At 42.0% G+C, this 14,520-nt stretch overlaps 1 protein-coding gene and 1 long non-coding RNA gene across 2 annotated transcripts in view; one reads left to right on the forward strand and one right to left on the reverse strand.

Annotated features, from left to right (window-relative positions):
- Nucleotides 1–8,392, forward strand: part of VWA3B (von Willebrand factor A domain containing 3B) — a 201,201-nt gene extending 192,809 nt beyond the window's left edge. Inside the window, exons 31-34 of the mRNA XM_088454098.1 lie at nt 1,736–1,828; nt 3,321–3,486; nt 4,669–4,903; nt 6,310–8,392. Coding sequence (XP_088310224.1) covers nt 1,736–1,828; nt 3,321–3,486; nt 4,669–4,903; nt 6,310–6,508 — 693 coding nt within the window. The 3' untranslated portion in view covers nt 6,509–8,392. The remainder of the gene's footprint in view (nt 1–1,735; nt 1,829–3,320; nt 3,487–4,668; nt 4,904–6,309) is intronic.
- Nucleotides 1–14,520, reverse strand: part of LOC148480586 (uncharacterized) — a 174,472-nt gene that overhangs the window by 46,909 nt on the left and 113,043 nt on the right. The gene's annotated exons all lie outside the window — the stretch shown is intronic.

Below are 14,520 nucleotides of genomic sequence, written 5' to 3' on the forward strand. Positions count from 1 at the left end.
CAGAAGGGAAAAGGACAAATGGATGGGTTTGCAATACAATCAATGAACACAAAGCAATAGTCACAAATTAATAATCATCTGTTCCAATAACACTAAATGTAAAAGTAGAATCTGACAAAGCAGTGTCAACAACAACATGTTATTTCTAAACATTTAGGGACCACATGTGCAGCCAACCCCTCGATAATAGGTCAGAGCCCAAAAGATGCGAGAGGGAAAACACTGTGTTAGATGAGCCAGAGAAACCACATGGAGAAGATTTGAGCCTATCACCGCTATGTACTAATAGCCTAATGCTGGAGATTTATCTGAATGGGGACTACGGTCTGACCCATATGTACCAAACTCCAAAAATCATAGCTTTTCAGAGTTTGGGCCTGTTAGTTAACGCCATCCTCAGAAGTGTTAACCGCTTTTTGCCTATGGAGGTATTTATGAAGGAGAGGGATCTTACGATCCCTCTCCCACAGCCTCCGATTGACTCTGGTAACTGACACTGTATGCATGCTGGAGACCATCAGTTAGATATTTCAAGCAGAGACACCAGGCAAATAACAGGTCGCAGAGCCACACTATTAACTAGGATAGCCATCCCTGAGGAGTGAAATTAAAGTATATTCGTGTCACCTTTAGGTGTAAGCAGTTATTAATTTTTTGAGGAAAATGTAAGGTGACCGACTTGTTTTCTCTGGTGATTGACCTCCTTGGCTGGTATTAAGCGATCAGTGGACAGGATACATAAGCCAGAAAGGTCTGAAAGGAGCAAAATGATAAGTGCTGCAGTCAGAGCTGCTGTACATTCCTGTCCTTTGTGTGGTTCTCTGTGACCAAAAGGCTAGTGTAAAACCGGACACAAAGATTGTACATGCTGAGTGCCATTTTCTTCAGATACATGCTCCAGTCATTACCAGGATGGTATGCAACACTGCAACTGAACTAACCATTGTGCAGTCACACAGCATGTATACTTCATATATGTCTCTATTAATGTCCAGTCTGGCAATCATGTCTATATCATCCTAACCATAGTGCAAGCATAAACATCATGGCTGGGAACATCTTGGTTTGGTTACCAGCATGTTTATCACTATTATTTCACCTTGACTATTATAATAGTAAGTGTAAGAACCTGACTGTCATCATTGCCATGATATAAAATTAATGGCGGAATAAAGATTTAATAGTTTGTGAGGCCAAAATTGTGCAATTTTTAATGCTATGCTCAAGGTTTGTATGCTTTTTAAGTGGGCTGTCTTCAAAATACCCTTAGAATAGATGATGATTGTGTTGTAATGAGTGGGGGGAAGTTGATGTGCATCTTCTAGATGGAGCCATTGTGTGGTGTTGCACACGCCATGGCTTAGTGTAAGAAATGCAGTACACTTGAAGATGAAAATGTACAGATTTGATTTAGAACAACATTAGACACATGGGTAGAATCATGAAATTCAGGGTAGATATTGGGATGAAAACAAATATATAAAAACCCTAATCTAAGTTGTGAGCAGCAAGGTAAAGTGTTAGTGGTAGCAACTAGGCATGTGCTATTTCTGTCTATCGCAAACTATAGGTCAGGGTTTAGTCAAAGCTATATTTTCCCAAGATAGAGCATTTTCATCTATTTACATCAATGTAATACAGCTCCCTGTATTTTCTTATTGGCCTCATTTAAAGACTATGCAGAAAAACAACATTGTATATCACCAAATCACGTCTCTCTGCTATGTTTCTGAAGGCCGGCGACCATGTTATTGGACCTCACCCACTGCATCCTGGGAGTTATTGTCCAGGGGTTGTATTAAACTGTACCTCTGATCTCAAAGTAATGGTAAGGAATATATGTTTTGTGTTTCTAGTAGTTATTACTGTAAATGTGTTTGAGGTGTAATAGCGACATGCAACATAGAAACCATTCAAGTTAGTTGAATTCAAAAATTTCAATTAGAAGTGTATATATTAAAATACCTACACCATTGACTTTGTGTTTCTGTTCATATAAACTGAACTTGATTGCATTTAGCATTTTGCGTAGCCTTCAGGCAAAATATGACACCATAATTCATACTGTTTGTAGGACAAATGGCTTATTTTACTTATTGGGTGGGATGGTTTTATTAAATGCTTACAAATGTTTTCCTCACTCCTGTATACTACAATGTGTACCAAATAAACAGATGGAACAATGACAGTTATACCATTAGTAAATCTCCCCAATAAATGTTGGGGAGAGAGGGCATAATAACCTGAAAACACAATGTTAACACACACGTTCTGTTGATATATTACAGGGGCCACATTGGGCGGCCTGCAAAGTTTCAAAAGGGCCCCGCATTAATAGATTAAGTCAATTTCAATGAAAGAGCCATGGGCATTTTAGACGAGCATTATGTTAGAGAGCATACAAGAGTGTTTATTTAGGTTGTAGGTGCATTTTGTGCAGTTTTTTCCTTGTTGGTGTTTGTGTGTAAGCTTTCAGAGTCAATGCAGCTAGAACAGAAGAACATTTAGCTAACAGTCTCATGCTAATTGTATGAATTTGCATTATATTGTATATGCTCTAAGCTATGGTTACACAGCACACTATATATCCGGTTTAACTTAACATTTTTTGACATACAGTATATATAAACATATATTGTAGCAACAAAAAGTATACTGCATGTGTTACATTTATTTTTAGGTATATAAATGTACCTATACTATAGTTTTCATTAGGTATTATCATTTCTCACTAACCTTTTAAGTTTCATGGTAATGGCAAATCTGAAACAGATATATTTTTTAGGCATACAGTATACTGTACAATTCTTGTATACCCATATGGTTATTACCTATATATATATATAATAGTTATAATAGAATTGTTAGGTAATGTAGCTTTCAACTGTATTGGTGTTACTAAATTTATATGTATTTCCTATATTTCTCTTCTATACAGAACTATTTCTAATTTGGGCAGCAATAAATAATTCATAAAATATGTTTGTGTGAGTAGTACAGTATGTTAGAGAATATATAAATGTGTTTGCTTGATAACTTTATATAAAATATAGAATGCCTTCCTGGGCTAGTACCTACAGTGTAATAGTAATAATAATAATAATAATAATAATAATAATAATAATATAATAATAATAATAAACATTCTGCTATTGTTATGTGTTTTTCATTCTTTTTTTGTAAACTTTACAATTTAAAAAAAAAATATATATATAACTATCAATAAAGCAATTACAGATATACATTACTCTAATAATGCAGGGCTTGTGTGGCTTGTGCCTAATAAATGTCTACCATTCTGTTATATATGTTACTGTTAGATACGATACTCTGACAACACAGAAGCTTTGACTCCAAGGGAACATGTTTACTTGATAAGCCCAGAAAAGTATGAGAGAGACACCTCGTACATTTTGGCATGTGAAGAACGATGGATTGGGCAGCCAGTTGTTGCAAGGAATGATGAAACAGGATCATTTCACCTTGGTAATACTAGTATTAATTACATATAAATGTATCAAATATTGCAATCAGTATTGCTCTAAGTCAGCGCACCCCAATTTTGGCAAGTAACCTCCATTACTAATCTTACCAGGGTCTCTGCACTTTCTTGTAGCCAGGATCTTGCTAAATGCTGCTAATGGTGGTGTCCCAGGGGAGTAACCCCAACCAAAGTACTTAATTTTGTAAAGGAAGTTATCTATTCAAATTGGAGAAATCCTATAAATAAATAAACAGTATAATCTTGTAGAGGGGTGCAGAGCTCATCCGTATCTTTAAAGATAACCATCACCAATATTATGATCTCCTTTAATGAAGAACTCTAGATTCTTCATGAAAGGAGATCATACTATTCCTCCAAATGTAGCTATTTTCTGGAGGCTAATTGTGAATACCGTATACAGGGCCTGATTCAGCACGGATCGCAATTGCGATCGCAGCAGCGCAATCACACGCAATGCAGCTGCAAAAATATGCTAATGTCTGCCACCGCTCAGCCAGCATAGAGACTACTACTGCTCTCTCACATCCTTAATACCTCACAGTCCTGTGTATACATCCGTAACAGCGAAGCACATCGGCCCCTCATGCTCAATTACAGCAGGACTGACCCGTCACGAAATTGCAAGTCTTGTCGCACGCAGTGAGTACTCAAGCTGCGTAGGCAATCTCAGTGCCTAATTTATGCACGCCCATGCAACGGCGTTCCAACGGACAGGCACGCCTGCGTTTCTGCAACCACTCTTCTGTCACCACACCGAATCACTCGCGGCCTGTCACTTACTCTGCAATGGATTACAGCGTGTGTAATCACAGTGAGATCACCACGCACACGCAGTGCGGTGCATGCGAAGTATTCCATCATCGGTCAATCTACGTGCGCAGTTCCAACTGCAATCTGTACTGAATCAGGCCCACAGTTTGGCACCAAATACCTACAGTTTTTCTGTTACTGATCAGTAGAAATAGTTCTTCTGCAACCACATCAGAATCTCATCCTTTTAATATTCATCCACAAGTCAAAGCTGAATTGTAATTCTCCAGTGAGATGTTACTCAGCACACTATACTAATCAATACTAATTAGACTGTTTATTGCATGTAGCAGTTTATAATTTTTTTCAGATTGCTATGTACGAGATTAAGATAACACGTTTTGTTTTTGCAGCTGAAGTACAGAAGCGGACTGATGATGGGGAAAAGTATGTCATTTCTTGGGCCGATGGTACCACAGCGATACAAGACATTCAGTGGATTTTTGGGAAGTTCAGCAAACCCCATGTTCTCAATGTTGGTGACCATGTCTTGACTTTAGCATACCCATCTTCACTGATGTTCTTGCCCGGTGTGATAACTGCTCTCAATGGTACAAAGTTGCAGACGTTGTTTTGTGATGGACAAAGGTTGGCAAATTTTATAAAATATTTGTTGAATACTGTGGTTGAAATACTGTACTATATATGCATAATTCTTTGTAGTTTAGAAAATACAAGTCTGCTTCTATAAAAAAAACTTCAGTTCAGTTGATCTTTATAAAATGTTGAAAATATTTACTTTTATTTTTTTGCGCAAATTTTTATCAGAGGCACATGGGTCTATGCATCGAGAGGTCTGCCTCTGCAGGGGTGCAACATTTTGCATCTGCTAATATGATCAGCTCAGTTAAGGCATTTCTAGCTAAGTGCGGGATCTGCACTTAAATGCAGGGACAAATTGCCCCTTATGCAGCATAGGCCACCACTTATGGTCCATGGGACCATCACCAGTAGGATGCAGCGGGGGACTACCGACATACTCGGGTGCATGGCTCCCAGTAATTAGCTCCTCCTAAGACACATTCCTTCCCCGTCTCTTCCTTCCCTGTACAATCGCATGGTGGAGGTACTCCAATCTTTCTAGGTCCTCAGATAGCTGCTTATTTTTTTCATTTAAGCACTGTATTGGTATATATAGCAAATGTATACGTGCTATGTGGGCACTCTCTGATGCTGACATTCAGTAGATAAAAGCTTGCTTGAAACCCATATATACCTATACACAGTGACAAAAACACTGGTAAGGTCGTCAAGGGGAGATAAATATGCGCCAGGTTTTAATCTTCTGTCTGGTAGTCAGAAACTAATTAACAGACTTGATAGCCAGAACACATGTTAAAAAAATAAATAAAAAAGGCTGATAAAAGGTGTGCCAGTCTCTGTAGTCAGTCTCTCACTGTCTGGCAAACAGGTCAGAGGCCTGTTGAGAGACACTGTGATTACTGACTGTAAGTGCTGTGGTAGAAACTTTTGATTTGTGAGCGGAACGTTAGGTCCCTCCACTCTGAGAGGCTATAATTTACCTTTTTGGGGCGTTTTTTTGTGCTGCGAATAAAACTAGCTGCGGTACCAAGGCCCTGGACTGGTGTATTACTACTTGGATGCTGCATGACAAGTGCAACCGTTTATCCCAAGAGACGGAACCCTCGTCCTGATGTTGCCACAATATATATATAAATACATTTTAAAACTCCTAATTTCCTATTTGTCTGCAGATTATTTTTTTTTATTGTGGGCTTTACCAAATACCAACTTCTCCTTTGGTATGTAAACGTCTATCGGTCTCCACTCCTGGCCTTGCTTATATAATTCCTGTGCTGAACATAATTTAATTTATCTGAAAATAATACAGTAAAGGATTGATAAACAGTGGATCTACTGTACCATTTACTTTGTGTAGTGCTCTTTCCGTTCCTGACTGAATGTTGTAAACTAATGGTCACTTTTAGGCTGACAGGTTCTGAGCAACACTCTCGACTGATCTTATCTTTCAGGTGTGAAAATGTGGAACCACATCACTGTTTTGGCCTTTCTGAGAGGAAGTATGTCAGTGCTGTGCAAATCTACCAGCAACAGACGCAGACAAGAGATTCAGATGAAGATAATACATCCTCAGAGGATGAAGACTCACTCTCTGTTATCTCTTCTTTTACTGTATCATCAATTGATTCCAATAAGAAAGCAGTCAGGTGAATTATTAGCGGTATATGAGGCATATAACACTGGAACTCTCTATCTCATGGGGTCGTGTGTTATTAGGCTATAATAGGTATTTTATTACTTGCTAAGAAAATAGCAGCATTCCATAGAAAGGGCTTATTCACACATAAACTAATGGAGTCTTCATACAAATGTTCTTGTGCTTTTACCAGTACAATATATTTTACTGGCAGTAAGTGTTCACGGATGAAAATTGGGTTATGCAGAATAAAAGCAATGTTAACATTATAGAGAACACTTTTTGGAATTAACCGATAACAAATTATTTACCCCATCTGTGCATTTTGTGTGGCTTTTGTGCTTTCAAGATTTAGGGGCATATGTACTAATTATCGGATTTTAGACCAGATAATTATAAATTGATACCGCCGCTATTCACAGCTATAAGAAAGTATAGATCGCCCCAATGTATAGATTGCCCCAATGTATTAAACACCCGCAGGGACAGGGGCTCTGAAAGTAGCCCATCCCTGTGATGTGTAAGAAGTGAAAAAACTGCAATCATCTCACTTCTTCTCCATTGAGTGCCAGGCCCATTATGTCCAAGTGCAGTCTGCTGACCACGCATGTAGCCATTACCAGGGAAGGTTCAGGAGGAACCCTCCCCTGGTAATTCCTGTGGAATGTAGCCCATATGCTAATATGTTTGGTTTTTGTGACGATATGGTATCTTCTAGCATTACTGTCCATCCAACATTTGATAATTTAATGTAAAGCCAGGAAATGGTGTACCATTTTCTTCTAGTAAAACATTAAAAATTCAGAATTAAAAAAACAAACACACAAAAAAGATAGACTAGGAGAACTTGTGGTATAAAATTCATTGTATCTATATATTGTATTGCCACTGCTAAGACATATTCTGAGTGGTATGAAATAACGCCGGCCGCACAGCCGGGAGTTCGAATCCCGGCAGCGGCAGGCAGACAAATGAAGAGATCCTGGCAGCGGCAGCCCGACAGCGCTGGAAATCCCGATCGTCCGTAGGTGAGTACTTGCTAACCTAACCTAACCCCCCTAACCCTCCTTAGGGGTGCCTAACCCTAACCTCCCCCCCTGTGCCAAACCCTAATCCCCCCCTTCCCCGCTGCCTAAACCTAAGTCCCCCGGGGTGGTGCCCAACCCTAACCTCCCCCCGGGGGTGCCTAACCCTAACCCTCCCTCCCCCTAGCCTAACCCTAACCCACCTAGGGGGGTGCCTAACCCTAAGTCCCCCCCTGGAGCCCTAAACCTAACCCCCGCGGCTGTCCGCTCGTGGCGCCCGGCGTCGGGAAAAATTACAGGCGTCTAGATTTAGACGCCTGTCATTTAACCCTCGCCGGAATAAAGCAGTCGGGAAGCCGGCTGTCGGGCTTACGTCAGCCGGCTTCCCAAATGCATCCCCTGTTCAAAGTATAATGGATTTCAAAATAGTTTTTGAGTAAATACAAGAAATACATTAAACAAAAATTGCTCTAATTATAAATCAGTGTTTGCTGTGAAATGATTTATCGGTGTTAATCAAACGTCTCTCATCCTACAAACACAAAGAGATCCTCCACACCCATTATTAAACCTTTCAAGTTCACTTTGTGTTATCCACTTTAAGAATGAAACAGTACAAAGTATGTGCTTCATGAAAATGTATTCCACACAGTTGCATTTAAACATTATTTCCCAAGATAGCCATGCTCTATAAACTATATATATTTCCATAATGATTCCTTAGAGGAAACCTTATGCACAGCTATGAAAAGTACAGTATAATGTGATATTTATTTACATATTATAAATATATAGCTTTTTGTTAATCATATTCCAACGACATGTACTGGAATTATGCATATTAATGATAAATCAGAATTTCTGAATCTTTTCTTTGAGGAAAAATCTAATTTTTAGCACAAATGTGCACTGTAAAGATTATGCATTATTCTGTGTAGTAAATTCCACATCTATATTCAGACTTAAGCCCTGGAAGTACTGTTTTATTTACTCTTTGTTTATTTTACATATACTGGTTTCCATCAGTTTCTTTAGTGAAACACATAGTGAATATGACATTGTACAGCTTCAGCTCACAATATTTTGTTACTTGAGTACAGTGATAATTATAGGTTAAAACTCAAAACACTGGTCCTGCTGTACAAGAGCTTTTTGGTTGGGAAGTGCAAACCAACCAATTTAAGTTTCATTTTATTATACCACAGGAATGGTGTGGATGCCTATGGAGAAATATGAGAGCCATTGTGTGTTGTGACAAAAATAACCTACATAAGGTTCATATATATAATATATAGTCAGAAAACCACTGCACTCACCACTCCTAGATTTGGGGTGCAAACCCGCACTCGCCATTCCCAGGCCTGGGGTGCAAAGTGGCCTGTGACCACATTGCTTAAATAAATAAAACAGAAAACCCAGCACTCACCATTGTTAAATCACTCACAATAATATATAAATAAATAATGGGGTTTTGGTTCATGGATTGATCAATGCATTTAAGCTTGCAGCCCACATCATGGGACCCCACTTCTCTGCAGGTCCTACACTATCCGTCATACTTATGGAAACCTGGTAGCTGCTATCACAGAGTTTAAACTGAAAAAATGTTACCTGGTTTAAAGCTCACCTGCCAACTAATGACTTTTAAAGGCAAGGCAGTCACCAAACATAGCTTCTATCATACTACCAAAAAGGCAGCTGACACAGGTTATTATAAATGAGTGGGCCTGTAGTTAAATGATTCATATTTTTTCAGGCTGTGGATACAATACTTGCTTTGTGGTTTGTAAACCCTTGGGGTATATTTACTAAAGTGCAAGTTTATAGAAGTAGAGTTGTTGTCCATAGCTCTATGCAGGCTTGGACTAGGCTGCCGGGGTATCTGGTAATTCCCAGGGGGGCCCCACTGATTTGAGGCCACTCCCCTTTCGGTCCACGATCGGGGGAGGGAGGGGATGCTGCCCAGCCTGTGGAAGTGCCCCATGCCCTCCCACGACCAGTACTAGCCTAGGCATTGTACCTTGCCTCAGATCAGAGCAAATCAGCAGAAAACGGAGCCTAATGCAGGGTGCAGAGCCTAACCCCGGGAGCAGTTCTGTAAAATTTGGGGGTCCCTGCTGCAGCTGCAGTCAGCTTGATTGCTATTAAATTGCCCCTTACTGACCCCCCCCCCGCAAGCAAGGTGTGCCTGTCAGCTTCTTAATGGATGTGTAAGCAGCTGTGGGGAAATCTGCCCCAACTTCTGAAGGAGAGCCATATCTATGGAGGGCACAGCTGACCAGGCACAATAATGGTGAGTAAAGATCTATGGGCCTGATTCAACACAGATCGCAACTGCAACAGATGGGCTATTGTTGCGTACTGCACATACGTGTGCACCGCAGTGCGCGACTGCAGCATTGTGATCACGCAGACTGAGAGACAAGTAATCAGAGTTTGGAGGGTGGTCGGAGAAACACAGGTGTGCCTGTCCGCTTGAACGCCATTACAGGGACATGCATAAATTAGCCATTGCGACGGCATACGCAGCTTGTGTACTCACTGTGTGCGACGAGGTTAGCAATTTCTGAGTAAGGTCTGACCTGCTGTAATTGTGCGTGTAAATGCCGATGTTACTTGATGTTCCCGGTGTATACAAAGGACTGCAAGGTATTACAGATATGAGATAGCGGTAGTTCGGCATTGCGATTGCATTCATTAGCATACTTTCGCAGCAGACCACAGTGCGTAATCACAGCCAGGATTGCAATAGCGATCCATAGCAAATCAGGCCCTATATTCACTATCACAAAGGACTTGAGACTTCTGCTACCAGGGGTGGTGGGGGCAGGGGCGTGAGGAACCAACTTCTGGTGCAGCATCTGTGCAGGCTCTGTGTAGGCCAGCAGTAAGATATTGTGATACTGATATATTTGTGGCCATTTAAAAGAAAATATAAAATAGCGTCACATATGGCAGAGATAATATTTAAGCTGAGGCGCTTTCCCTGGTGTACACCTGTGTGTATGACTGTGCAAGGTCCCATTTAGAGCACCCCCAGACACTGCAACCGCGCTTAGTGCATCTTGGTGCATCAAAACTTGTATCAGCCCCATGCTAGGCGCAGAATCTCTATCTAATTGTGGGCTCCATTGTGAGCAACTAAGTGTCTGTGTACACAACCACTTCAGCGACACGCCCGGGTCACACCCATAACACGCCCATGAGACGGACCATCTCCATGTGTCTGACCAGCCATCTCCCTGTCACTGGAAAAAGATAACCTAATCCATTTTCATTACACTTCTGTGTCCGTGCATCTGATATCACCACTGCGACTCTGCATCTGACATCACCACTGCGACTCTGTATCAGACATCACCACCTCGACTGTGTATCAGACATCACCACTGCGACTCTGCATCTAACATCACCACTGCCACTCTGCATCTGACATCACCACTGCCACTTTGTATCAGACATCACCACTGCGACTCTGCATCTGACATCACCACTGCCACTCTGCATCTGACATCACCACTGCCACTTTGCATCTGACATCACCACTGCCACTTTGTATCAGACATCACCACTGCGACTCTGTATCAGACATCACTACTGCGACTCTGCATCTGACATCACCACAGCCACTCTATATCAGACATCACCACTGCCACTCTGTATCAGACATCACCACTGCCACTCTGCATCTGACATCACCACTGCCACTCTGTATCAGGCATCACTACTGCCACTCTGCATCTGACATCACCACTGCCACTCTGTATCAGACATCACTACTGCCACTCTGTTTCTGACATCGCTACTGCCACTCTGTTTCTGACATCACTACTGCCACTCTGCATCTGACATCACTACTGCCACTCTGTATCTGACATCACCACTGCCACTCTGCATCTGACATCATCACTGCCACTCTGCATCAGACATCACTACTGCCACTCTGCATCTGACATCACCACTGCCACTCTGTATCAGACATCACTACTGCCACTCTGTTTCTGACATCGCTACTGCCACTCTGTTTCTGACATCACTACTGCCACTCTGCATCTGACATCACTACTGCCACTCTGTATCTGACATCACCACTGCCACTCTGCATCTGACATCATCACTGCCACTCTGCATCTGACATCATCACTGCCACTCTGCATCAGACATCACTACTGCCACTCTGTATCTGACATCACCACTGCCACTCTGCATCTGACATCACCACTGCCACTCTGCATCTGACATCACTACTGCCACTCTGTTTCTGACATCACCACAGCCATTCTGCATCTGACATCACCGCTGTGACTCTGCATCTGACATCACCACTGTGACTCTGCATCTGACATCACCACTGTGACTCTGCATCTGACATCACCACTGCCACTCTGCATCTGACATCACCACTGCATCGGAATGCGTACGCAGTAAAAAAAAAAATTGCTCAACTGTGTCCGGCACCATCACCATATTGTCCGAGTCAGAATCAGGCCCTAACAGCTTTCCCACTAACAGAGCAGGATGGGAGTTCTCCGTTGAAGGACTGTAGAATGGCAGCAGAGGTATGTTACCACATAGCCCTGACAGCCATGTGTCTGCTTCATTGTTCTGTTTATGTCCATTAACTTTGCATTGCTCCAAATAGCTTACTCTGCACCTTCCTTCCTACTCCTCCACCTCCTCCTCACCAGCTCATCTTCCACCTCACCCACCTTAATCCTCTCTGGTACCCCATTTCTTATGCCACCCTTCTTTACATCCCCTCACCTACCTACTCTTGCCACAATACTTTCCTCACCTTTAAATATTCCTCCTACATCCTATTACTACTAACCCCGCTCCTTCCCCTGGTTCCGCTAATCCTGCTACATCACCCCACTTCTCTCTCCAACATTCTTGAGCACTTTCTGGAATGCTAGATCTGTCTGCAATAAACAGGGATTGCCATCGATCATCAATGTTTTCAAAACATTGATGGTTGCTGGTCGATGTCAACTACTTTTGGCATCTATGGCAGTGAACCATTGGTTCTCTGCCATTGATGGATGAGCGGGAGTCGATTTTTTTTTTTTTAGTGGCAGGACAGAGCTTAGCTCCACCCCCTGACAGCGCTAAGCCCCTGCCACAATTTCCATGGGCTGCAGCCCGGCATGCCAGCAGCAGAGGTGACCATTGAAGGGGTGCAAATCATTGATGGTTCACCAAAGATGGTTTGTGTGCCATCGATTGTAATCACAGATAGGCCCATTGATGGTAACCATTGATGACCACCCCACAATAAACTGGCCTCCAGTCATAACATTTTAATCTCTAAATTTCCTAAAGCTCTTTAGCCATACCCCTCCAGTTAATGACCACACCTACCAAATGGCTGGTCACACCCCTTCAGCAGGTCCCTTCTGTTACATTTCCCTGGTGTGCCCTTTAGACCCCAGTCCGACACTGGCTCTATGTCATTTTTTTTGTTTGTTTTTTTAGCACAGCACCCACTGAGCACTCTCCTATTTCTTCATAATTGTGTTTTTTCTGTTGGGGAGACTTGGGGCCTATTTCAGAGGTGCACGATATCGCAATGCTGCACGCAAGCGGCCAATGTTTTCAGTCTGTGCATGCTTCCAGGTTGCCCTGTGTATGTGTCCCGATGGGTACCGCCAAAAGCCGATGTGGGTGTTCCTGGGGGATAGCCAGATGCGGGTGTGTCACAGGCGTCTAGCAGTCAGCGGCTGTGGCTATTGCTGCAGTTGCACTGACTCTGGTGGCCATGTTCACATGGAGATTCTGCGCCTCCATAGGACTGGTGTAATCTCTAATGGTAAGACTGGTGGTGCAACCGATGTGCTCGATGGTGCATATAATTTGCATAGAGGCAGATTAGCACTCAGTTGGTGGGTGTCTCTGTACAAATCCCATTGGCTGTGGCATTAGCATAAAGAAGCAGTCACGCTATGGCAAAAGACACAGTGGTGGCTGCAATAACATGCACCTCTGAATCAGGTTTTTTTGTTCGGAGCTGCTTTGTGGCTCTTCAACTGTACGTATTGAACCTGATTAAGAGGTGGACGCCAACTGAAAGAAATGCCGATGTTGGTGGAGTTGAGCGATTATTTGCTACTGTGCATTAAAAAAAACATATAGCGCATGCATTACACCGAGTGTATGGGATCGCTGGCATTAGGAACAGCAAGGCAAATCTATGTGCGCAAAAAAAGTCGGTCTCATGGGCATGTCCGTTAATGTAGCTGCGTTCTCAGTTGCAGAGCTGAAGCCACAGAATGTTTATACGGAGTTAAAATGGAGACAATGCGTCTGCCATAGGTTGGTGGAGTGTTTAGAACCACCAACCAGCAATGGAGTTGCACCATCCACGGGGGAATCTCAGGGCTTGCACTCTCTAATGCTCGCTAGTACAAAAGGGGACGGCTGAAAGTAACATTTGCATATAACCACTGCTGCAACTAATCGCAGAGATGTATCTCTGAATCAGGCCCATTTTTCGATATGCACTTCTAATGTTCTTTTTGGGTAACTTATATAAAGAGCTGTGAAATATAGCCTTATCTATACAGATTAGGGACTTCAGAGTGGAGTGATGTCAGAGCGCGACACTTTGTTAAACCATATTATTTGTTAAACAGGTTACAAAGTAAATATGTGCCCACTCAGCTTACAGTGGAGGAGATGTATTATCCTAAACAACAACAAAAACTACCGCTAATATCAGATCACACTAACTTACTCTGGGAATAAGAAGAATTAATGAATAAAGTATAAGTGAAACTACTGTACACTACAGCTGAATTAAAATGACTACATAAAGACATTGAATATTTTTTGATTTATCCAAACAGTTTAACTGTCTTCCTCCGACAATAAAACCTGCCAATGATTACAACAGGACAGTGATAAAATAAGCGCTGGAGGACGAGGACAGGCGCTGATGTATTTGTATCATGTGCAAATCTCACTGTAGTAGCTGTAATATCTAACAAACCAGTCAATGAGGA

The sequence above is a fragment of the Taudactylus pleione genome, unplaced genomic scaffold (genome assembly GCF_031769625.1).
Source record: "Taudactylus pleione unplaced genomic scaffold, aTauple2 ptg000609l, whole genome shotgun sequence".
NCBI lineage: Eukaryota > Metazoa > Chordata > Amphibia > Anura > Myobatrachidae > Taudactylus > Taudactylus pleione.